Source organism: Tachyglossus aculeatus, chromosome 12, assembly GCF_015852505.1.
Source record: "Tachyglossus aculeatus isolate mTacAcu1 chromosome 12, mTacAcu1.pri, whole genome shotgun sequence".
NCBI classification, from domain to species: domain Eukaryota; kingdom Metazoa; phylum Chordata; class Mammalia; order Monotremata; family Tachyglossidae; genus Tachyglossus; species Tachyglossus aculeatus.
Genome location: NC_052077.1, coordinates 8,355,860 through 8,379,085, shown reverse-complemented (window position 1 = coordinate 8,379,085; position 23,226 = coordinate 8,355,860). Strand labels below are relative to the sequence as shown.

The 23,226-nt window shown below is 42.4% G+C and overlaps 1 protein-coding gene across 6 annotated transcripts in view; it reads left to right on the top strand.

The window, feature by feature from the left end:
* ZGRF1 (zinc finger GRF-type containing 1) overlaps positions 1-18,607 on the top strand; it is a 56,068-nt gene extending 37,461 nt beyond the window's left edge. For 5 of the 6 annotated variants that reach the window (XM_038755218.1, XM_038755216.1, XM_038755217.1 and 2 more), the window contains 10 exons: positions 1,905-2,167; positions 5,132-5,291; positions 6,375-6,452; positions 7,620-7,767; positions 10,341-10,468; positions 12,228-12,351; positions 14,141-14,317; positions 14,455-14,589; positions 15,877-16,138; positions 17,609-18,607. In XM_038755218.1, the coding sequence (XP_038611146.1) occupies positions 1,905-2,167; positions 5,132-5,291; positions 6,375-6,452; positions 7,620-7,767; positions 10,341-10,468; positions 12,228-12,351; positions 14,141-14,317; positions 14,455-14,589; positions 15,877-16,138; positions 17,609-17,766 (1,633 nt within the window). In that variant the 3' untranslated portion in view covers positions 17,767-18,607. Of the gene's footprint in view, positions 1-1,904; positions 2,168-5,131; positions 5,292-6,374; positions 6,453-7,619; positions 7,768-10,340; positions 10,469-12,227; positions 12,352-14,140; positions 14,318-14,454; positions 14,590-15,876; positions 16,139-16,732; positions 16,940-17,608 lie in introns of those variants that run through there. The other variant, XM_038755214.1, reaches the window with a different exon arrangement.
* Positions 18,608-23,226: the final 4,619 nt, after the last annotated feature.

The window sequence follows — 23,226 nt, the reverse complement described above, 5'->3', positions numbered from 1 at the left end:
GCCAGGAAAGTTTAGAGAAAGCAATTATTATTATTATTACTATGTTTAGTGTGTGCTTACGTTTCATGATATGTACCAAGTCCTATGGTAAATGCAGGGTAATCAGATCAAACCAGTCCCTTTCCCAAGACGTATAATCTAAGAAGTAGGAAAAGAGTATTTTATTCATTCAGTCGTATTTATTGAACACTTACCGTGTGCAGAGCACTGTACTAAGTGCTTATTCCATTTTAAGGATGAGCAAATTGAGGAACAGAGATTAGAAATGACTTGCTGAAAGACACTCCGCAGGTAAGTGGCAGAATAGATTGGGCGAGAGCAGGATGACATAGCGGAAAGACCTCAGGCCTGGGAGTCAGAGGACCCGGATTCTAATCCTGACTCCGCCGCATGTCTGCTGTGTGGCCTGGGACAAGTCATTTGATTTCTCCATGTCTCAATTACCTCATCTGTAAAGTGGGGATTAAGATTGTGAGCCCCATGGGGGTTATGGACTGTGCTCAACCTGATTAGCTTGTGTCTCCCCCCGCGCTTAGTACAGTGCGTGGCACAGATTAAGTGCGAAACAAATACCATACAAAAATAATGTCCAGGCAGCAGAGTGAAGTATGGAGAGGGGGAAGGCTGGAGGCAGGGAGGTCAACAAAAGATATAATTTATATCATCTTCTTTCCATTGACCGTGGACTCTCCAAATTCACAACTGGCCTCCTCCTTGCAAAAAATAGTGACCTTTACTCTGCCATAATTCTTGACCTTTAGGCTGCCTTTTACATTGGAAACCACTCCCTTCTCCTGGAAACAACCTCTAACCTTGGTGTTTTTGGGGGTTTGTTTTTGTTTGTTTTAATTGTATTTGGTAAGGGCTTACTTTGTATCAGGCATAGTACTAAGCACTGGGGTAGATATAAGATAATCAGATTGGACACAGTCCCTGTCCCACATAGAGTGGGCAGCCTTGACCCCGTTTTACAGATGAGGTAGCTGAGGCACAGAGAAGTTAAGTGACTTACCCAGAGTCCACAGCAGACAAGTGGCAGAGGTAGGATTAGAACCCAGGTTCTCTGACTCTTTCCACTGGATCACACGGAATCCTCTCCTGGTTCTCTCCATTTCTTTAAAAGCCCCAGTGGTTTCCCATTCCTCTGTATCAAGCAGAAACATCTAACCATTAGCTTTAAGACATTCACTCCAGCACCTCTCTCCTTTTCGCATATCCACTTTCTTCTCCCTCTACACCTCGAGTAAGTATTTTACATTTAGAGAAAGAAGATGAACAGCTGAATCTGAGTTGCACAATATGCCGAAAGTTTTACAATAAGCTACATACTTTTATAATAATAAAAAATAAAGACAGATAGCACAACACCGGCGATTTCACGTGTAAATCACCAAAAAATTATGGGCGTATTCTGAAACAAACAAGGTTTGGATCTCTAAAATAGAATGAAGAAAATTCTGCAGCCTCTCCATTTGTCTTCTCCAGTTCATTTTCTGGTGTCAGTTTCTTTTGCTGAAATTTTAATATCTAGCTAATATTTTTATTTGGTTTTATAATGACTGGGAGGTCGAGAGACAGTAAAGTTTCTCACAGATATATTAGAGTATGTTCATGTACATTAATGCGGAGTCTGCAGTTGTTCCATCTCCTCCATTTGAATGAAATAAGGTGAGTAGCAGTTGGGGAGAGCTAAGCTCATGAAACAGTCACGTTTTATATTCATTTTGGAATATAATTTGATCCATTAGGTCAGTTTTAGCCAAAATGCAAGGCATTGAAAAATGTCAGTGTCTTAAATGTTGTTTACTATGTAATCTAATGATTTCTTCCCTTGGCCTAGTTATGCCAAGTTTTTAGATTTAGCCTGAATTTACTTCTGGCTTTCATTGCTGGATTTTTCCTAGGTCTTCTCAAAGTGAACCTTCTAATAAAAGAATAAACCCAAGAAAATTTATCCCACCAGCCTTCAGTGCAAATATAACCAAGAGCCACAGTCTTCTCAGCTCAGGAGCCGCATTACAACTAGCCAGTCAAGTGATTCAGTCATTTCAACTGAACCCCGATCAAGCTACGGCTCTAATTCACATCGCTCACATTATGGCCTCCCAGGAAAGTGTTGCTGAGCCAGAAGAACAGTTGCCCACATTGCCCATCACTGTCATACACGGTAAGAAGCAAGAGACTGTCCAGAGTGCGCAGTCACTGATCTCCCTACCGTCTGTGATTCCATGTCTGCTCTTGCCATCCTCTTTGCATATAGATATCTGAAACTCTGGCCAGAAAGAAGAAAATTCAGTCATAATAATTGTGGTAATAATGACTGTGGTAGTTGTTAAGCGTTTATGATGTACCAGGCACCGTATTAAATACTGGGGTGGATACAGGCAAATTGGGGACACTGAGGTAACAAGTGAAGTGACTTGCCCCAGGTCACACAGCAGACAAGTGGCAGAGTTGGGATTAGAACCCAAGAGTTTATTCTTTGTATCCTCATTTGTTTCTCTGCAAAAGCAAGCCAGCTTCTCTTCACAGTGTTCTACCTAGATCATGCCGTGTCCATTGCTAACCAAATAACTTTGCTATTGAATCAGTGCAACATTTTTTCTGCTGTTTGTGTGATTGCTCCTGGGGGTTCAGGCTAATGTCGCACCTGTTACCTCTCTGGCCCACCCACCAGTCAATCCACCGCGGTTGTCAGCGGAAAGAGAATCTCTCTGGGAATCGGAAGAGAATCTCTCTGGGAATCGGAAGACCTGGTTTCTAGTTCCGGTTCTATGTGCTGGGGCTACGCCATCGATAGTGAAGGTTTTTGAGTGAAGAATCACCTGGGGTGTTCCACAAGGTGGACAGGCCCAACAGAAAACCTGACAAACTGGCAACTGTAGGCAGCGAAAGACCACGCTCTTCATTCCTCTCAAGCTAACCTACTCATGGGGCCTCCTTCTCATCTCTGACCCCTCACCACATTCCCTCCCTGCTTTTCAAACCCAAAAGACCCCGGCTCTCCACATCTTCAAAGCCTTTCTAAAATCACATCTTCTTCAAAAGGTTAATTCATTTTCCTCAGTCAGTTGATGGTATTTATTGAGCGCTTACTGAATGCAGAACTCTTTACTAAGCACTTGGGAGAGTACAATACAATAAATTGGTAAACACCCATTCTCTCCCCAGCTGATTATTATTATTATGGTATTTAATAATAATAATAATAATACTGGCATTTGTTAAGCTCTTACTATATTTAAAGCACTGTTCTAAGCAGTGGGGGGGATACAAGGTGATCAGGTTGTCCCACGAGGGGCTCACAGTCTTCATCCCCATTTTACAGATGAGGGAACTGAGGCCCAGAGAAGTGACTTGCCCAAAGTCACACAGCTGACAATTGGTGGAGTTGGGATCTGAACCCATGACCTCTGACTCCAAAGCCCGTGCTCTTTCCACTGTTAAGCGCTTACTATGTGCTAATATCTGTTCTAAGAGCAATGTCCCTTGATACCACCTTCCATACTACCAAAGCACTTCAAGTGCTCTCTCAATCAGTAACTCATGTACATTTTCCTTTTTCTTTCTTTCATCTTTGTAATTTATTTTAGCATCCTTCTCCAGGCTGTAGCATAAGCTCCTTGAAGGCAGGGATCATGTCTGCTATTTTTATTGTACTTTTCCAAGAAGTTAGGACAATGACAGTCGGGTGCTCAGTAAATGCTATAAATTAATTTAAAATAATGTCTCTACCTGGGCGTTTTCAGTAATTCGTATCCCAGTGGCATATTTAACTTCTTCTTAAATTGCTCCCAGGCCGGAGAGAGCTGAATTCTGTGACTAGAATTACCATGACTAGATAAGTGCTTTTGTAGAGTTTTGTATGTATTTTCCTCATCTTGATTTTCCTTGTTCTCCGTTTTCATCTCTCACTGCTATTGGTATTTTCTCCTTCATCCTTAAATCACTTTCAGTCATCTTTAATCTCTCCTTCCATTTTGCATCTTCTTTCAACTTTTCTGAACCCTTCTTAGTCTTTTTAAATCATTTTTATCTGCCCTTGCTATTTTTCCTTCAACTTCCACCTGGACCCTCGCCACCTTTTTCAACATCACCTCCTTGACCCTTCATTTCTTTCTTGGTGCGTGTTTTTACTCTGTGCCTCTTTTGTCATGAAGGCTGTTTCTGTAATGATCGTCTCTTCTCCAGGCAAGATTTATTCAGGGCTAAGACGCATAATTCCTCAGGAAATACTAATTTGCTAAATTGATTTTTAAGTCTTTAATTCTTGAGAAGTGATAAATCATTTAACTTGGAGCACAGCACTTGGTGGTATGATCTAGTTCAAATTATGGTTTCGCCTATTATTGAGGCATTGAAAAAGGTATTTTCTTGTCTTTTTATGGTATCTGTTTAAGCGCTTACTATGTCCTAAGCGCTGGGGAAGGTACAAATTAATTAGGTCGGACACAGTCCCTGTCCCCATGTGGGGCTTACAGTCTAAGTAGAAGGGAGAACAGGTATTTAATCCCCATTTTACAGCTGAGGGAGGTGACTAGCCCAAGGTCACACAGCAGACAAGTGGCAAAGCCTGGATTAGAACCCAGGTTGTTTTGGCTCCTAGGCATATGTTCTTTCCACTAGGTCATGCTGCTTCTCCAATTTATAATCTTTTCAATTAATTATTGATCTGGGTCTATGTGACCCACCCACCCACCCCAGTTTTTGCAGTCCCTTAACATTATCACCTGCAGAAGGAAGAACATTTGCAGAGAAGTAGAGACAGAGGAGTTGAAGGCAAAGTACAGTTGCCAATATATCTCCTCTAAATAAACGCTTCCATAAAACAAATTTCCTTTTTTTCCCTTTGCTGCTGGCAAATTAACATCTTTCTTATTTATGTTACTCCCTGAATGAATAAATGGGAAAGATCATGTCTTTAAACATGATATCTTTACATAACTCAAAATGGATGATTGATGATTATCTGGTAAATGTGGTTTAGGTTACCTCCAGTTTAGGTCATTTGGGCCACAAACACTGCTTTTCCTTCTGTCGTCTGGATAATCACGGGGTAACAGTGCTTTCTGAAAAGTACTCAATCTTCCTAAATTTCCTTGATATTTTTTATCTTCCAATACAACTCTAGGTGTTTTTGGAGCTGGAAAGAGTTATCTGCTGGCAGTGGTGGTTTTGTTCCTTGTACAGCTCTTTGAAGAGAGTGAAAGGCCCACAAGTCCAAATCCAAGACCATGGAAAATTCTGATCTCCTCCTCTACTAATGTTGCTGTGGACAGGGTACTTCTTGTGTAGGTATTTTTTTTGTTTGTTTAAATGGCTCAGTGACATTGCTTGTTGTTTTAGCAGTGTTTCAGATAACCAGATTGTTTCAATCTTTCATTTTGTCTTTATCCATTTAATAACTGGGTTGGGGGTTGATAGTGGCACACCTAAGCCAGAAAGGTTTAAGGAATATGGTGATATATTTAGAGAAATGGAGAATGATATGCAACATGTCCTTGGAACTGCGGAAGGGACATGCTTTTGCAGGCTTATACTTATGCTCCCTAGATTTTTCCTGCACTGCCACACAACTGGCAAAATCTCTGTTAGTGATTCCACTTCCTACTTATTTTTGTCACACACCCAAGAAGACCCAAAGCCGCAGCTAACTTTGCACTGTGACTGTGCTGGGAGTGAGGGTCTGGTAGAGGATCTTGGATTCCTCGCAAGGGGGTGTGAAAAGATCCTTTCATCCCCTTGAAGTTCAGGAGGGACACCTCTGCAGACTTATGACCACCCAGTCCACACTCTTGCACATGTATGTTGCCAATTTGTACTTCCCAAGCGCTTAGTACAGTGCTCTGCACATAGTAAGCACTCAATAAATATGATTGATGATGATGATGATGATGTAGAATTTGGCTCCTCTTTTATTTTTTTTATAATTTCTAGACCTTGTAACTTTTGAGGCGGGGCAGGAGAGGGAGATGTATCTTAGTTACAGACAGAGTCCAGCCACCTCTTGGGAGCTGGCCAGGCAATCATTCCCACCAGACAGGTAGCCAGAATACAGTAAAACCTATAATAAATCACTAGTGTTCACTGAGCACTTACCATGTGCAGATACTAAGATCAATTTTAGGTAATTGACTTCTCCGCAGTTATTGGACATAACATCAGGGGTGGGGTTTATTTACACTGGAGTAAATCAGTAAGTAGGGCAGGAGTTATCCCTGGATTGGACACGTGATGCAGTGGTCCTTGTCCAGGGCACATACGTATATCAAATTCATTATTTAAATTTTTTTTTTAAAGAGAATCACTTGTTTAAAGTCTATTTCATGTTCCATTTCCCAAATGGATGAAGGTATGTCTTTTCTTCCTTGAAGGCTACTCAGTTTGGGATTTGAAAAGTTTATCAGAGTTGGGAGCATTCGGAAAATTGCCAAGCCAATTCTGCCATACAGGTAACAGTGCCATTTTCTTCAGGAGACCAGATGGGGCTGATCTTGAGGTACACGAAGCCTTCAGATGGGAGCATTATTGTTATGAGGGGAGGAGTAAGAGAGGAAGATGTTTGCACCCACAGCTCCGGGGACTTGTTCGGGCCAGCTCTTTGCTGGACCACCGCCTAAGTTTCCATAGCAACTGCAGAGTCTGGAGATGATGCTGTGGGCGCTGAGGGCCCAGTGGGGACTGAAAAAGAGGCTCTCCACTGAGGAATTTCAAGCTGCGGTTGGGCTCCTTGATAGTGAGTGTGGGCTTTGCCCCGTCCTCACCATCTCCCCTGCCTTCAGTCCCAACTCATGGGTATGCCTGGTCTGGAGTGAGACGTTTCCACCCCTGGTCTGGAGCAAAGACCAAATCTTCGACCCAGTAGCTGAGAATAAATTAGGCAAATCTGGCCTGGGTGGGCAATGCCAGGTACTATATACTAGCAACATTTCAAGGATAGGTTTTGCAAGTTGAGATTTTTGTCTTTGTGGGTGACCAAAGAGACTACGTCCTTTACAATATACGTACATTAAAATGGCAGGGAACTTTTTCTAGTCCTTTGCCCAATGGGAATAAAACAGTGCATTCCTAAATAAAGTTGGAGTAGAAGGGGAAAGAGGAATATCCTGCCTTCAGCAGGAAATATGGCCTCTTCCCCTTAGAACAGTGATCCGCACATGATAAGCACTTAATACATTTTGTTGCTACTGCAAATCCCATCGCAGTCACACCATCAAATAACTTTTTGCCTTAAGGAACCTTTTAATGTTTGGGTCTGAACTTGCCATTGAAAGTAGAAGCTATTTCTCTTTGTTCTGCTCTTCCTTGCTATTCTTTACTAAGGCTACCCTTATTGACGTAGGTTAATTAATCAATCAATCGTATTTATTGAGCGCTTACTGTGTGCAGAGCACTGTACTAAGCGCTTGGGAAGTACAAGTTGTCAACATATAGAGACGTCCCTACCCAGCAGTGGGCTCACAGTCTAAAAGGGGGAAATCAAGCAAATCAGGCAGGAGGTCATTGCTTTGACGTGAAGAGAGAGGTGTGGGCCTTTTTAAGTTGTGCAATATTCTTTTGGTTGTATCCAGAAAAAAAACTATATGCCCTAATTATGTTTTTAAAATGTGTTTTCAAAGCTTACATGCTGGCTCAGGAAATGAAAATGAGCAATTAAAAGAGCTACATGCATTAATGAAAGACGACCTGACTGCTATGGAGAGGGTATATATAAGAAAAAGTATTGAACAACATAAGTTGGGCACCAACAGAGCACTACTAAAACAGGTACTTGGAAAAAAAGTCTCAGAATGGTTTTCTTTATTTTCATTTGAATCTAATTTTGTCCAATTTAGAAGATTCTTGTCAGAATCCAACAAAGCAGTAAAATGTCTTCCCAGAATAAGCTGTTTCTATTATTGTATAGTCTCACACTCTCAGTTCCTTCAAACACAAAACTTTTCTCCTCTATTTATTTAAACTCCCTTTCAGATCCATGCAACAGAGTCATTACTGATGCTAAGAAATATATTATCCTAGGAATATGACAAAGTGCAATTTTGTATAAAGTGGGGAAGGAACTTGAGTTAGTAATACAAACCCATCAAAGAAGTGCATATTGTTACAGTATATAAAATAATAATAGTAATAATACCTCGATGTCAGTATAGTCCTTTCATTTTTCCAAACTGTTTTCTCATCCCTAATTTCTGAGGTAGGGAAAGGCAGGTATTATTGTGTCCATTTTATGGATGAAGAAGTTGCAGCAAAGAGAAATTAAACAACACTTGTCCAAGTCACACAGCAGGCCAGTGTGGCTCTGCCAGTGGCCCAGTCCAGACCTGAACTCAGGTCTCCTGACCCCCAGTCCTGAACTCTTTCCACTAGACTCCACTGCCTCCCATTCCTTTTTTAAAAGGCTTTATTCATCAGAAAGTGAACAGGTCCATTCATGGGTGAAACTGTCCCTTTAAATAGCTATTTTAGGAAGATTATCTTCATCTTACAATTTCTCAGCCCCTCAAAATCTTACAATTTAGGTCATTCTTGTGTTCCTAAATTTCAGTTAATAAAGGAAGATATTTTTTGACAGATATGATTTTTAATGTTCTATAAAATGCATATTCTGCATATTAGCCCTAATATAGTATAGTATATTATATATTACATTAATATATATTATTAATATAGCCCTAATATTAGCCCAATAATATCAAGTTGTATGCCTAATTAATGTTCTAATGCTCAATCTTTTCAGTCTTTGCAAAAACATATTTTACAGGTAGTACACATGTCAGCAAACAGGTAATAAACACATGCAACAACGCTAAGTACTTAACCCCCCCAAAAAATTTCATCCTTAAAGCCAGAGTAAAATAGTGCATTGTAAATTTCTAGGACAAAGTATTTGTCATTTTCATGGGTGTGGCATAGGCTTTATTTGTATTTGATCCAATTGGGGACAAAATTATTTTAATTTAAATGTTTTTTTGTTCCCAGGTTTTGTTCAGCGATGTAGCTGGCAAGTGTCAGATAGGGGAATTTTAGGCAAGGCTCCAAAAGAGCAAAAGAGGAGCTTATGCTGAGGTCTGATCATTTTTCAACCATAGAAAAATATAGAACTTTAGAATTTCCTCTGGAGAAATTGGGAATGAAAGTCAAGTATCATCTTTTTTGTTCCTTGGGGTAAATTGCTTTCAGACCTTCCAACAAGCACCCCACTTACGTGCCTGCATTTTCACCCAAAATTGGACTAGAAGGGGAAGAATGTAGGTGTACCTATTGGGTTTATTTAGACATATTTAGAAGACTGCAGTGATAATCTACAATTTTGCATACATATTTTTAATGTCTTATGAAGTTTTCACTTCATATACTGGGATTCAACAATCCACATTATATCTGAGTAAGCTAGATCAAATTTCTTATAATTTACGTTTTAAATATGGATACTGTAAGGTATAATAATAACAATAATAGTATCATTTAAGGACTCACTATGTTCCAATCCCTTGGTCTGAGGGGGAAGGGGGCCAGGGAGCGTATCCCCATTTTTTCCAGGTGAGAAAACTGAGGCCCAGAGCATAGAGAAGCAGCATGGCTCAGTGGAAAGAGCACGGGCTTTGGAGTCAGAGGTCAGGGGTTCGAATCCCGGCTCCACCACAAGTCTGCTGTGTGACCTTGGGCAATTCACTTAACTTGTCTGAGTCTCAGTTCCCTCATCTGTAAAAATGGGGATTAAGACTGTGAGCCCCACGTGGGACAACATGATCACATTGTATCCCCCCCAGCGCTTAGAACAGTGCTTTGCACATAGTAAGCGCCTAACAAATGCCATTATTATTATTATTATTATTATTAAATGATACGGGAAGCGAGTGCCAGAGCAAGGATTCGGGCCCACGTCACCTGACTCCTGGGCTCACACGGTTTTCAGTAAATGACATTGCTTTCTTGTAGAGAGCCTAAATGATTCATATCGTCTCTAGTAGTACACTACCAGAACGATTGCAGATGGAGAGCGGGGTTTTCTGGGAGAGATGTGTCAGCGGTGTCGCTATGGGTCGGAAACGACTCGAGGGCCTAAGATAAGACAAGTACACTGTCAGAGAGACGGAGCTCTCTCTTCAGTCAGAGATGTTTTCTTGTACCACTTCAGCAATCCTCAGCACTTGATGCTTTAGGCCTGCTGACCGATGCCTGTAGACTCATTGACCATAAACTCGTTGCGGGCGGGGAACGCGTCTACCAACTCTGTTATATTGTACTCTCCCAAGCGCTCACTACAGTGCTCTGCATACGGCAAGCAAGGGCTCAATAAATACTGTTGATTAATGAGCGTATTCTTTTCTGAACTAAAGATACGAGTAGTTGGAGCTACCTGCGCAGCCTGCCCATTTCCATGCATGAACAATCTTAAATTCCCAGTAGTCATCCTGGATGAGTGCAGTCAGATGACGGAACCCGCTTCTCTTCTTCCCATTGCCAGGTAAAGCTACTTTGAAAAGTTTCTGTTTGCAAAATAACAATAATAATAATAATGTTGGTATTTGTTAAGCGCTTACTATGTGCAAAGCACTGTTCTAAGCGCTGGGGAGGTTACAAGGTGATCAGGTTGTCCCACAGGGGGCTCACAGTTTTAATCCCCATTTTCCAGATGAGGTAACTGAGGCCCAGAGAAGTTAAGTGACTTGCCCAAAGTCACACAGCTGACAGTTGGCAGAGCTGGGATTTGAACCCATGACCTCTGACTCCAAAGCCCAGGCTCTTCCCACTGAGCCACAGCAGCTTCTCATAAAAGCCTTCATCATCCCGATCCAGTACACCAGTAACCCCTCATTGTCTCTCCCAGTCGTCCTGAAATGCACAGAAACCATCTTCCATGGAAAAAAAAAAAAAGATTCTTCCCCAACTGAATGAAAATTGCATGATCTGGATATATATTAAAAAAAAGGAGTAATGGGGAAGGAAATGATGCTTCCCTCCCTGCAAAGAAGTAAAGGAGAGGAAGTGTTCTGGACCCCAGGTTGACCTCATAGAGATGAGGTGCCTATACCTTGTGGACTGGGATCCTATCAACCATCTCTATTGTATTGTACTCTCCTACAGTGCTCTGTACACAGTAAGCACTCAAAATGCCATTGACTGTTCAGTACACTGGGATAGATACTAGGTAATCAGGTTGGACACAGTCCTTGCCCTATATGGGGCTCACAGTCTTAATCCCCATTCTACAGATGAGGGAACTGAAGCACAGAGAAATGAAGTGGTCACATAGCAGAGATGTGGCAGAGCTGGGATTAAAATTCACCTCTTTCAACTCCCAGGCCCATGCTCTTTCCATTAGGCCACGCTGCTCTTTTAATAAACTTGCTACCTACAAGGTCCCTCAGACGGCACATCTACTGAGAGCCAAGTGAGAGTTTATGAAATCCAACTAGGTTTTAGCACTCTTGGTAGTCACCAAATCTACCAAGCCATGGTGTTTTTATGGAGGAACCCTCTTATTGGTAGAAGCAAAAAAGGAAGACAGAAGAAGTGTGCTACTTGGAGCAGCCTACTCCTGTTCAACTGAGGTGTACAATCCTCTAATTGAATCACCAGTAGGAAATTTTTCTAAAGCCTCACATCTTCCTTTCTGACATTCAGTAAAGCTATGGAGACATCTTGGTCACCCCCGACCCAGACCCTGGAGAAAACACTTCAGTGACTGATAATATCTTTGGCAATGCCTCAAAAATGTGAAACTAGCAGTCAGATCAGTTATCAGTGTGTATAGGCCTCGGGCCTAATTCTGAATACAGAGAAGTGTCCCCTTTGTGGAAACTTACCCGTCTATCAACAAAGATGGACACAAACGCAAGGAAACTCCTCCCGAGGTAGGTAAGGATGGATAAATGTATGCAACCTGAAGCAGATGTTCCCTTTATGAGGTGCGAAGCATTCTCCGGCGAATAACCTGGGTCCTGATAAGACCTACTATGATTTCCCGCAACTAGGCATTGGACCGAATTCTGACCTTAAGGACTCATTTTAGGTTGGAAAAAGAGCATAAAGTCAGAGCAGCATATCTTGCTGGTAGGTGAGTGTCCCTTCCCTTTGCAACAGAGATAATTTCTAGTAATTGAAAGTAATAGTGCCTTGGATGCGCTGAGTGGTTTTTGGTCGTGTTTAGATCTTATGCTGTGTCTTTGAAATTCTATGCTTTGCACTTGAAGATGCCCCTGACGGTGAAATTCTATTCATAGGTTTGAGTGTGAAAAATTAGTTCTTGTCGGAGACCCTAAGCAGCTGCCTCCAACAATTCAAGGTTCAGATTGTGCTCATGATAACGGATTGGAGCAGACTCTTTTTGACCGGCTCTGCATAATGGTACGTACACCGTTTTACAGAGGCTACGACGTACGTTTCTTCCGAGCCAAAGTCATCGAAATACATCGATGGCGAGACATTGCATTTTGAGTGGTAGAATGCTTCCCCTTTTTAAAAGGGTGTGTGACACCGTCGCAGCCTGAGCCCTAAGTGTTCCGTGGGAAAAAAATTATTTTGATCATATGGATCATCATTGATTTACTTTAAATCATTGATTGTAGGGAGCAAGGTACTATTCTCAAGGTGGCATATCAAAGAGATCAAACGTTACCTTCCCTCTTCCCCTCTCTTTCCCATTTCCAATGTGGGAAGGGTGGGGGGTGTTGATAGAAGGGAACTGTGAGCCTGTGGAAGAGGGAAGAACTAATTCATTCAGTTGTATTTATTGAGCACTTACTGTGTGCAGAACACAGTACTAAGTGCTTGGGAGAGTACAATAGAACAATAAACAGACCTTTCCTGCCGGCAAGGAGCTTACAGTCTAGAAAAGGGAGATGGCTCCATAGACAGCCCTGGTGTCAACCCCCCCCAGTTGTTTCTGGGGGTGCTCAGGATCCTTCCCTCTAGACTGTGAGCTCGCTGTGGGCAGGGACTATGTCTGATGTTCTGTTGTACTCTCCCAAGCACTTAGTACAGTGTTCTGCACACAGTAAGCGCTCAATAAGTGTGACCGACTGACTCCCACTGCATCAGCTTCCAAATGGAGCAAGCCTCCTGGAACTGCAGCTAGAAGCAGGGCACAGGCTGCTCTCATTCAGCCCTGAACACTTTTTGGAGCGGCGAGGCCCAAGAACAGGCAGAGGATGGGAGGGATTGGGTTCTGGGCCACCGGTCATGCCCTTTTCGGGGCTGTGACCCTGGGCAGACCCTGATATCAGATTTGCAGGAGGAGGGTTCTATTTTTTGAACACGTACTTTAGTTCCGAAATTTCCTCCAGGTAATAGCAAAGCAGCGTGGCCTAGTGGATAGCACATGGGCCTGGAGTCAGAAGGATCTGGGTTTTAATCCCGGCTCCACCACTTGACAAGTCACTTCACTGTGCCTCAGCTCCCTCATCTTTAAAATGGGGATTAAGACTGAGCCTGTGTGGGACAGGGACTGTGTCCAACCGTTTATCTTGCACCTACCCTAGCGCTTAGAACAATGCCTTAATAAATGTTCAACAAATATCATTACTATTAACAATAGTAATAATATTGGCTTGCTCCATTCATTCAGTCATATTTATTGAGCGCTCACTGTGTGCAGAGCACTGCACTTAAGCGCTTGGGAAGTACAAGTCGGCAACATCTAGAGACGGTCTCTACCCAACAGTGGGCTCATAGTCTAGAAGGGGGAGACAGACAACATGTAGACATGTGTCAAAACTGAAAGAATAGAATTATAGCTACATGCACATCATTAATAAAATAGAGTAATAAATAAGTACAAGATAAATAGAGTAGTAAATATGTACAAATATATATAAGTGCTGTGGGGAGGGGAAGGAGGTAAGGCTGGGTGGTGGGGGGTGATGGGGAGAGGAGGAGGAAAGGGAAAAGGGAGCTTAGTCTGGGAAGGCCTCCAGAAATCTCATTAAGTATATGATTTCTGTTTAGTAGCCCAAGACTATTATCCATCCCTGAACAACACAATTTTGGCTTAGGGGATTTTGGGTATTGGGGTTTCGCAGCAAAAATTTTTGGTGGGTTTGGAGTTGGGGACTTTTTTCTGTTTCGTTTTGTTTTTTTCCAATATTTGGATTTTCTTTCGTTAGAAAATGAGATATTCTGGCTTGAAATTTCTAAGGGTCATCACGCAGTTCTGCTGCGAACACAGTATCGCTGTCACCCCGCAATCAGTGCCATAGCCAACGACCTGTTCTACGAAGGAAGCCTGATAGATGGAATTTCAGAAAGAGACAGGAGGCCTTTACTGGATTGGTTACCAACGCTGTGTTTCTATAACGTTCATGGATCGGAACAGGTAAGTGATGAATACCCTTGATGCTGACAGAGAAGTCTGGGTTTGTACGATATCGGTTTTATTTCACTTGCCAGGCTTGTGGGCTTTGTGTGTAATTTTTCAGAGATGCATAATTTCAGACCTATTTCCTAATCCAGATCGGAAGAGATAACAGTTTTCATAACCTGGCAGAAGCTACTTTTACACTCAAACTGATTCAGTCACTGATTGCGAGCGGAATAGAGGCATCAGCGATCGGCGTGATAACTCTGTACAAATCACAGATGAATCAGGTTCGGATTGCATTGAGCAAAATGGGGTAGTAAAATAACGGTTCAAAAAATTTTAAAAAGCCTTTGTATTTTGCATTTTTCATGAGCTTTTTGGAATTTCAGGATTTTTAAAAAGCTAATAATTATTTACAGGGTGGGAACTGAAGGGTTCTGATTTTAATAATGATGGTATTTGTTAAGCACTTACTATGTGCCAAGCACTGTTCTAAGCACTAGGGTAAATACAAGATAAAGAGGTTGCCCCACGAAGGGCTCACGGTCTTAATCCCCATTTTACAGATGAGGTAACTGAGGCACAGAAACGTTGAGTGACTCGCCCAGAGTCACACAGCTGATAAATGGTAGAGCCGGGATTAGAACCCAGGACCTCTGACTCCCAAACCCGTGCTTTTTCCACTAAGCCACTCTGCTGTTCCAATTTTGATGAGAACAGTCTGGCTTTTTGTTTCCATAATCAAATATGGGCCTAACAAGGTTTAAATTACATTTAATTAACAGCTGTTAGAAAAAGAAGGCATATTAAATTAGGGTGGGGAAACTTTCCTATGATTTGAAACAGATGGGATTGAACCTCTGTTTCTAAAATGTGTCTTCATCTGTATAGAGTACTAAATACTATTGTATTCATGAATGAATTTCTTCTAGCTTTTTAAATATGTCCTTTGAATTAATAAATCGATGATCTTTACTGATCACTTACTGTGTGCAAAGCGCTGTACTAAGCACTTGGGAGAGTGTACAGTACAATGGAGTTGGTAGACAATGATCCCTGCCCACAAGAGAGTTTACAGGCCAGAGGAGGAACCCAGAATTGATTCTGTTTATTAGAAAAGCCTAATTAGTATTGGATAAACGATCATATTTAATACTGCTTCATTATTGATTTCATCAGACTGATATTTCCCGGTCTTCTAAATTTGATATCATTAATCTAGAAGTTGAGGTGTGACCTAAAAATACTAAGGGCTATAAAAGTATTAAGCTTAAAAAATTAGGTAAATCAGCGGTATTTATTGAGCACTTTCTTGTGCAGAGCACTGTACTAAGCATTTAAAGAACAATACAGCAGAGTTGGTAGACATGTTCCCTACCCGAAAATTGCTAAAGGAGAATATAAATAAATAATTTATAACAGAGGTTGGTAAAACAGCCTTTTTACACCTAGACATCTTGTTTATAAGGGATTTTGAGTCTGGTTGGTGCATATACCCAAATTCACATTTTCTTCAAGCAGGAAGAAATGAGCCTAAAGAATAGGGTTTTTAAAGTGTTGTCTTTCTTCCACAGCTTTGTAATTTATTCAGCGCTGGACACTCAGATTATCCCAATATTAAAGCCGTCCAGGTGTCCACCGTAGATGCTTTTCAGGGTGCCGAGAAGGAGGTCATTGTACTGTCTTGTGTGAGGACAAGGCAATTTGGATTCATAGACTCAGAAAGAAGAACAAATGTTGCGCTGACAAGGGGGAAGAGGCACTTGTTAATCGTGGGCAACTTGGCCTGCTTGAAGAAGAACAGATTGTGGGGAAATGTAATCCAGCATTGTGAAGGTAAAATGCGAAAGGTCTTAGCCTTACAAATTCAGCATTGAAAATGCATGTTTTGCTTGTTGAGTGGAAAAGTCATCCTGCTTGCATTACCTTCTTGGAGTAGCCTGGGCAACTTTTCATAACACCGAGCCACTTTGAAGGCTTCGAAAGGGTGGGGCTTTGAGAAGCAGGTTCCGAGGCCTGCTTGTAACCTGCAAGCGGGGGGCCTTTGAGAAGGAGCATAGCCTAGGAGATAGACCACAGGCCTGGGAATCCGAAATAATAATAATAATGATGGTATTTGTTAAGCGCCTACTATGTGCAAAGCACTGGGTTCTAAGCCCAGCTCTGCCACTTGTCTCCTGGGTGACCTTGGGCAGGTCACTTAATTTATCTGTGCCTCAGTTACCTCATCTGTAAAATGGAAATTAAGATTGTGAGGCCCATGTGGGATAGGGACTGGGTTCAGCCTGATTTTCTCGTAACCACCCCAGCACTTGGTACAGGGCCTTTTAAGTGAGCACTTAAGTACCATAATTATTATTATAATATTATTACAAGGCAGGGAAGCGTTTTCTCTTCTGCTCATTCCCCACCACTCCCGCTTCGTCTTAGCTTTCCCTGACCAACCACACACCCAGCAGCCCTCCTGTTAAAGCTGCTGCCAGCACAAGCCTCAAGTTTTTGAGGTGAATTAGTGGAGGAGCGAGAGAAATCAGAGAGGAATTGAGTGTGGTCCGATGCCACCCTCAGAAGACATCTCGGAGGATGCAGGCGACTCTACCGCTACTTCAGCAACCCAAAAAGATGGAACCAAGACTACGAGCTGGGGCCTCCCAATTCACAATTTGTTGTCCCTGCTTCCTTGCCTTTCTTTTCATTCAAAGAAAAGAGCTAAATAAAACCAAGAGTTGAGGTATCTAACTCTGACTCTGTCTAGATCTGTTCCTCTTGTCTCACGGCATCTCCTTAGGGTTTTCACCTTCCCAGTCAGAACCCAGGTGGATATTTTAGTTTCGAGGTAGAAATTTCTGCTTCACATTTAGTTCCTCAGTCATCTGCTGAGTTGGGAAAGCCCTTCCTTCTTTGCCCGGGTTCTGTTTCTACACCCGTGCCCCACTCCTGGCTCCTTCCTTTGAATCCCTTATATATGCTGTTTGTCGTGACAAACACTGCTTCTGATGTGATCTGAATGCTGGACTGCTTAGGAAATGCTAAATAATGCCCAGCCCTAAAGCAACACAGCATCAGGGTGTAGTAGTAATAGTATTAAGCGCTTACTGCGTGCAGAAACTGAACCAAGTGATGGGAGAGAATACGCAGTTGGGAATTAGACATGGTCCCTCAGAGAATTCCCAGTCTAAGAGTTCCACATTCAGCACATGGCTACTGTCTCCTGGGTATGTTGGATTTGATTCTATATCAGAAATGGTGATTGCAGTGATAAATGAGGTGGCTTCTATAATCATTTTCTTGTCTTTCCCTCTTCAGGAAGAGCTAATGGATTGCAGCATTCAAGTCAGTGTGAAGCACAGCTGAATCATCTTCTTAAATGTCATTTGGAGAAAATGGCAAAGGAGCAAGAGGAAAGAAGTCATCAAAAGGAGAAATCTAGAGATCATTTCTGTCCACTAAAGGGCATGAAATAGCAATTCCAAGTTTTGTGAAGTATGATGGTTTAAAAAATGAATTGTGTTTTTCAGATTCTCCCTATTCACTGTAATAGTTTTCCTAGTGTATAAGACTTTGGTAACAAATACAAAATGTTTCTGGATATTTGTCACAGATGCACAATATTTGCAGCCAGAGAAGGAGGCAAGGGCCAAATATTCATGTTTTAGTACCTTTTATTTGGATAGTAAACCTTATGTTTATTATTTAAGAACTTAGAAAAGGCATTCTTTAGGGAAAAATGTATCCAAAAATCCAGATTCTTGGATCTTACACTAGAGCCTCAACTCTTGCCTACCTCCTATTGAAACAAATTTTATCTTAATACTCAAAGCACTTAGAGGCTTGCATTGTTCAATACTTTCTTGAGTATATAGAAAATGACTACTTTGAAATTTGTAGTGCAATATTTCTGGCTTCTGTTGTTGGCTGATCTATGCCTTCAAAATTGTTTCCAGCTGTTGTCTTTTACATAGGGCTAGGCGGTGTCTTCTTAAGGGAAAGCCAAAGGGGCAATCTATAGCCTAGTATTTATTAAGTCTATGCCCTTCATTCAAGGTTTTAAACCCCAACGTTAGAGCCCACTCTTGGTAGCTCCCCGACTAGTAATTATATTCAAACCACTCCTGTTTCTGCATCCATTGAAAAAAATAAAAAAAACTACGTGCACTGTTTAACTTCAAACAAAACCATTAGGTTCTGGTTTTCTAATGATTTCATTTCAGAACTACTCGGAATAACAAACGTCGGTTGTAAATGATAACTTATATGTAAATTGATAGTTCTATGTAATGAAAGTTCAATTAAAAGTCTGTACATCTTATAGGGAATTATCTCTTTTCCTCGGAGATGCTTTTCTCCACCAAGTGACCAGGTGTTTTAGCCCCGGCAGAACCATCCTAAATTCCATGACCTTTCCCCCCCAAGCCCCCTCCACTAAAGGACTAGTGGGGCATCTTTATGTCACGGTGGCATCAGCGGGGGAGAAAATGCCAAGGCAGCTGGCAGCAGTGGAAGCGGGTGGGAGGCTCTGTGAACTACCAGGTTGGTTTGTGGCCAGAGCACAGAATGGGGCGGCCCTTAGGTCAACCCACCCCACTCTGGTTTTCCCTCCCCTTCCTCCCTGTTACCCGAGCCAGGTGACACCCAGTGAAACTCAACAGACGCTGCTTCTTTACCCCTTGGCAGGAGTGGAGGTAGCCACCTTTTGCTGACGCCTACAGGCTCTGAATTGCAGCAGGGAGCAGATGGAAGAGCAGAGCACTTACTCTGTGCCAAGCACTCTGCTAAGTGCTGGAGTAGACAAGATTATCTGATCAGACACAGTCCCTGTCCCTTATGGAACTTGTAATATTAGCGATCATTTATTGAATGCTTGCTGTGTGCAGAGCATCGTACTAGGCCCTTGGGAGAGCACGATTTAACAGATTTGGAAGCCACAGTCCCTGCCCACAAGGAACATTCATTCATTCAATCGTATTTATTGAGCGCTTACTGTGTGCAGAGCACTGTACTAAGCGCTTGGGAAGTACAAGTTGGCAACATATAGAGACGGCCCCTACCCAACAGTGGGCTCACAGTCTAGAAGGGGGAAGCAAACACTAAAATATATTAAAGATAGGCACATAAAGTGCCGTGGGACTGCGGATAGGGTGAATCCAAGTGCAAGGACGGAGCAGTTATCCCCCTCTCTATTTTACAGATCAGGAAACCTGAGACGCTGAGCGGTTAAGTGACTTACCCAAGGTCACCTCACAGCCCAGAGGCAAAACTGGATCTAGAATCTGGCTTCATGATTCCCATTCTCCATTACTCCGAGGAGCTTGGCAGTCATTGCCAATCACTCCCTGGGCTGCCTGCCCCAGCTCTCCTGGGGTAAAAGATAGAAGATGAGCACCAGTGGTGACAAACTTGGGGCGCTGCTTTCCTTGAAGTAACAACAGATAGAAAACAACAGGACTAGCAATAGTAGAATGATGTTTCCGGAGTGCCCATTAAGGTGCACTGTAGTTAGTGCTTTGGAAAATACATTAGAAGCATAAGACATGTGATCTGCCCCCAAAGTAGCATCACCATAAGAAGAGACAGAAATAAAGATATTTACAAATAGGGTCATCAGAATAAATCAATTGACTGTACAATCAAAAGTGGTGAAAGGGGGGATAAATATTTGAGTACTAGAAATGGCTGACAAGTTGATGTGACTTGGACACTGGGAGGTAATTGGGAAGGCTTGTTAGAGGAGGTGGAATTTATAAGGAGTTTGAAGGTCAAGAGACTCAACAGATTCTGAATCCTCCACCCTAACTCCCAATATAATAATAATAATAATGGCATTTATTAAGCGCTTACTCTGTGCAAAGCACTGTTCTAAGCGCTGGGGAGGTTACAAGGTGATCAGGTTGTCCCACGTGGGGCTCACAGTCTCAATCCCCATTTTACAGTTGAGGTAACTGAGGCACAGAGAAGTTAAGTGACTTGACCAAAGTCACACAGCTGACAATTGGCGGAGCCAGGGTTCGAACCCATGACCTCTGACTCCAAAGCCCATGCTCTTCTCCACTGAGCCACGCTATCCCAAGTAGCATCAATCCACTAGCCACCCATAACACCTATTCCATTCAATTGTGTTTATTAAGCACTTGTGTGCTAAATATACATGCATATTCAAGTGTCAGTAATTGATTTAGACATTCCTGACATACTCATGCTACTCTGTACCATATCTTTGTTTTTCTGCTCCCAGTATTTATAAATAATCTGTGTCTGCCTGTGTCCCTGCCAAAATTTAAAACTCCTTAAGGACAGGGGCCATCTCTCTTGCTTCTGTTGTACTTTTCCTAAACTCTCCTGTAGACTAAACTCATTGTGGGGAGTGAAAATGTCTGTTATTGTTATAATGTAATCCTCCCAAGCATTCAGTACAGTGCTCTGCACACAGTAAGCCCTCAAATACGATTAACCTACCGACTCTCCCAAGCACACAGTATGATACTCTGCACTCGGAAGGAATTCCATGCAAAAATATAATCTTTCTATATAAAATAGGAGTACTTTGTTATTTTGCATGTTTATTTCCTCACGATAAAAAGCACTGAATGTACAATGTTTCCATCAATCAATTGATGGTATTCATTGAAGGACTTCTGAGTACTAAGCACTTGGGAAGTTGCAGCAGAAGAACAAAAACACACATTCCCTGCTCTCAAGGAGTTCAATATCTAATGGGGAGACAGACACAGATTATTTACCAAAAGTGGGAGCAGGAAGAACAAGGGTAAAATAGGACAGTTATGTCAGGATAATGTACGTGGAGAAAGAGAGAGGGACAGAGACATAAATGCCGAAGAAGAAAATAAAATCTATACGACTAAATATACCACATTAGAAAAGCCAAGTCCACTGGTGCCAGTTCTACTAAAGCTAAAAACCTGGAGAAGAACCAAGAGGAAAACCATGACAACCATGTGAATCTTGGGGAGCAGCTGGCAGCTCTTTGGGAGTCATGTTCCTGCACTTAGCCTTGTAACAACTTCCTCACACTCTCGCCTCATTTGTTTTCAGAAAAAAACAAAAACTCTGGAGTCTCCAGAATCCAACATATAACAAGCAGTGGAACAGGGATTATTAAAGGGTTGCTCTTATTATTCCACTAAATTGGACACAATGATGTAGAATTTTAATCAATCCGTCACCAAAACCTGCCGGTCTCACCTCCGCAACATCGCCAAGATCCGCCCTTTCCTCTCCATCCAAACCGCTACCCTGCTGGTTCAATCTCTCCTCCTATCCCGACTGGATTACTGCATCAGCCTCCTCTCTGATCTCCCATCCTCCTGTCTCTTCCCCACTTCAGTCTATACTTCACGCTGCTGCCCGGATCATCTTTGTGCAGAAACGCTCCGGGCATGTCACTCCCCTCCTCAAAAATCTCCAGTGGCTACCAGTCAACCTACACATCAAGCAAAAACTCCTCACTCTCGGCTTCAAGGCTGTCCATCACCTCGCCCCCTCCTTCCTCACCTCCCTTCTCTCCTTCTACAGCCCAGTCCACACCTTCCACTCCTCTGCCACTAACCTCCTCACTGTGCCTCGTTCTCACCTGTCCCACCGTCGACCCCCGGCCCACGTCCTTCCCCTGGCCAGGAATGCCCTCCCTCCGCATATCTGCCAAGCTAGCTCTCTTCCTCCCTTCAAAGCCCTACTGAGAGCTCACCTCCTCCAGGAGGCCTTCCCAGACTGAGCCCCCTTTTTCCTCTCCCCCTCCCCATCCCCCCGCCCTACCTCCTTCCCCTCCCCACAACACCTGTATATATGTTTGTACAGATGTATTACTCTTTATTTTACTTGTACATATTTACTATTCTATTTATTTTGTCAATGACGTGCATCTAGCTTTACTTCTATTTATTCTGATGACTTGACACCTGTCCACACGTTTAGTTTTGTTGTCTGTCTCCCCCTTCTAGGCTGTGAGCCCGTTGTTGGGTAGGGACCGTCTCTATGTGTTGCCAACTTGTACTTCCCAAGCGCTTAGTACAGTGCTCTGCACACAGTAAGCGCTCAATAAATACGATTGAATGAATGAATGACCACCTCTCTATACTCAAAGAGGTGCACACGTTTTTTGGCTGATCTTCAGCATTAGTGGCATTAGCTTACCTAAGACTAAGAACCACGAGAGAAATATTTTTCATGTAATGCAGTTGTGGGATGAGGATCTTTGGTGGATTTTGGGTGTTGGTTGTTTGTTTGCTTTTCACTTAACAAGCTTAATAATTTTTTTAAAGTGGTATTTGTTAAGCACTTAATTTGTGCTAGGCCCTGTATGGTATAGTGGAAAGAGCACAGGCCTGGGAGCCAGAAGGTCATGAGTTCCAATCCTGGCTCCCACCACTTCTCTGCTGTGTAACCTTAGATAAGTCACTTAATTTCTCTGTACTGCAGTTCCCATATCTGTAAAATGGGGATTAAGACCGTGAGCCCTATGTGGGACAGGGACTGTGTCTAACCCGATTATCTTGTATCTACCCCAGCAGTTAGAACGGTGACTTGGCACATAGTAAGTGCTTAAATACCATAATTATTGTTATTACTAAGTGCTGGGGTAGATACAAAATAATCAGGTCAGACACAGTCCGTCCCACCTAAGGCTCACAATCATAATCACCATTTTATGAGATAACTGAGGCATAGACAAGTTAGGCGACTTGCCCAAGGTCACGCAGCAAACAAGTGGAAGAGCCTGGATTAGAACCCAGGCCATGCTGCTTCTCAGTATATATTGAGAGTATAATGGGGTTTTTTTTGTATATCCTGGCATTTTTTTCTGGAGGGGAAAGCTAAGTCACATGGAAAAAGGAAGTTTGAAAAGGAGAGTGCCACTTTTTGCAATTTTTATAGATCATTCCTATCTTCAGCACTTGTGTACCTGTGTG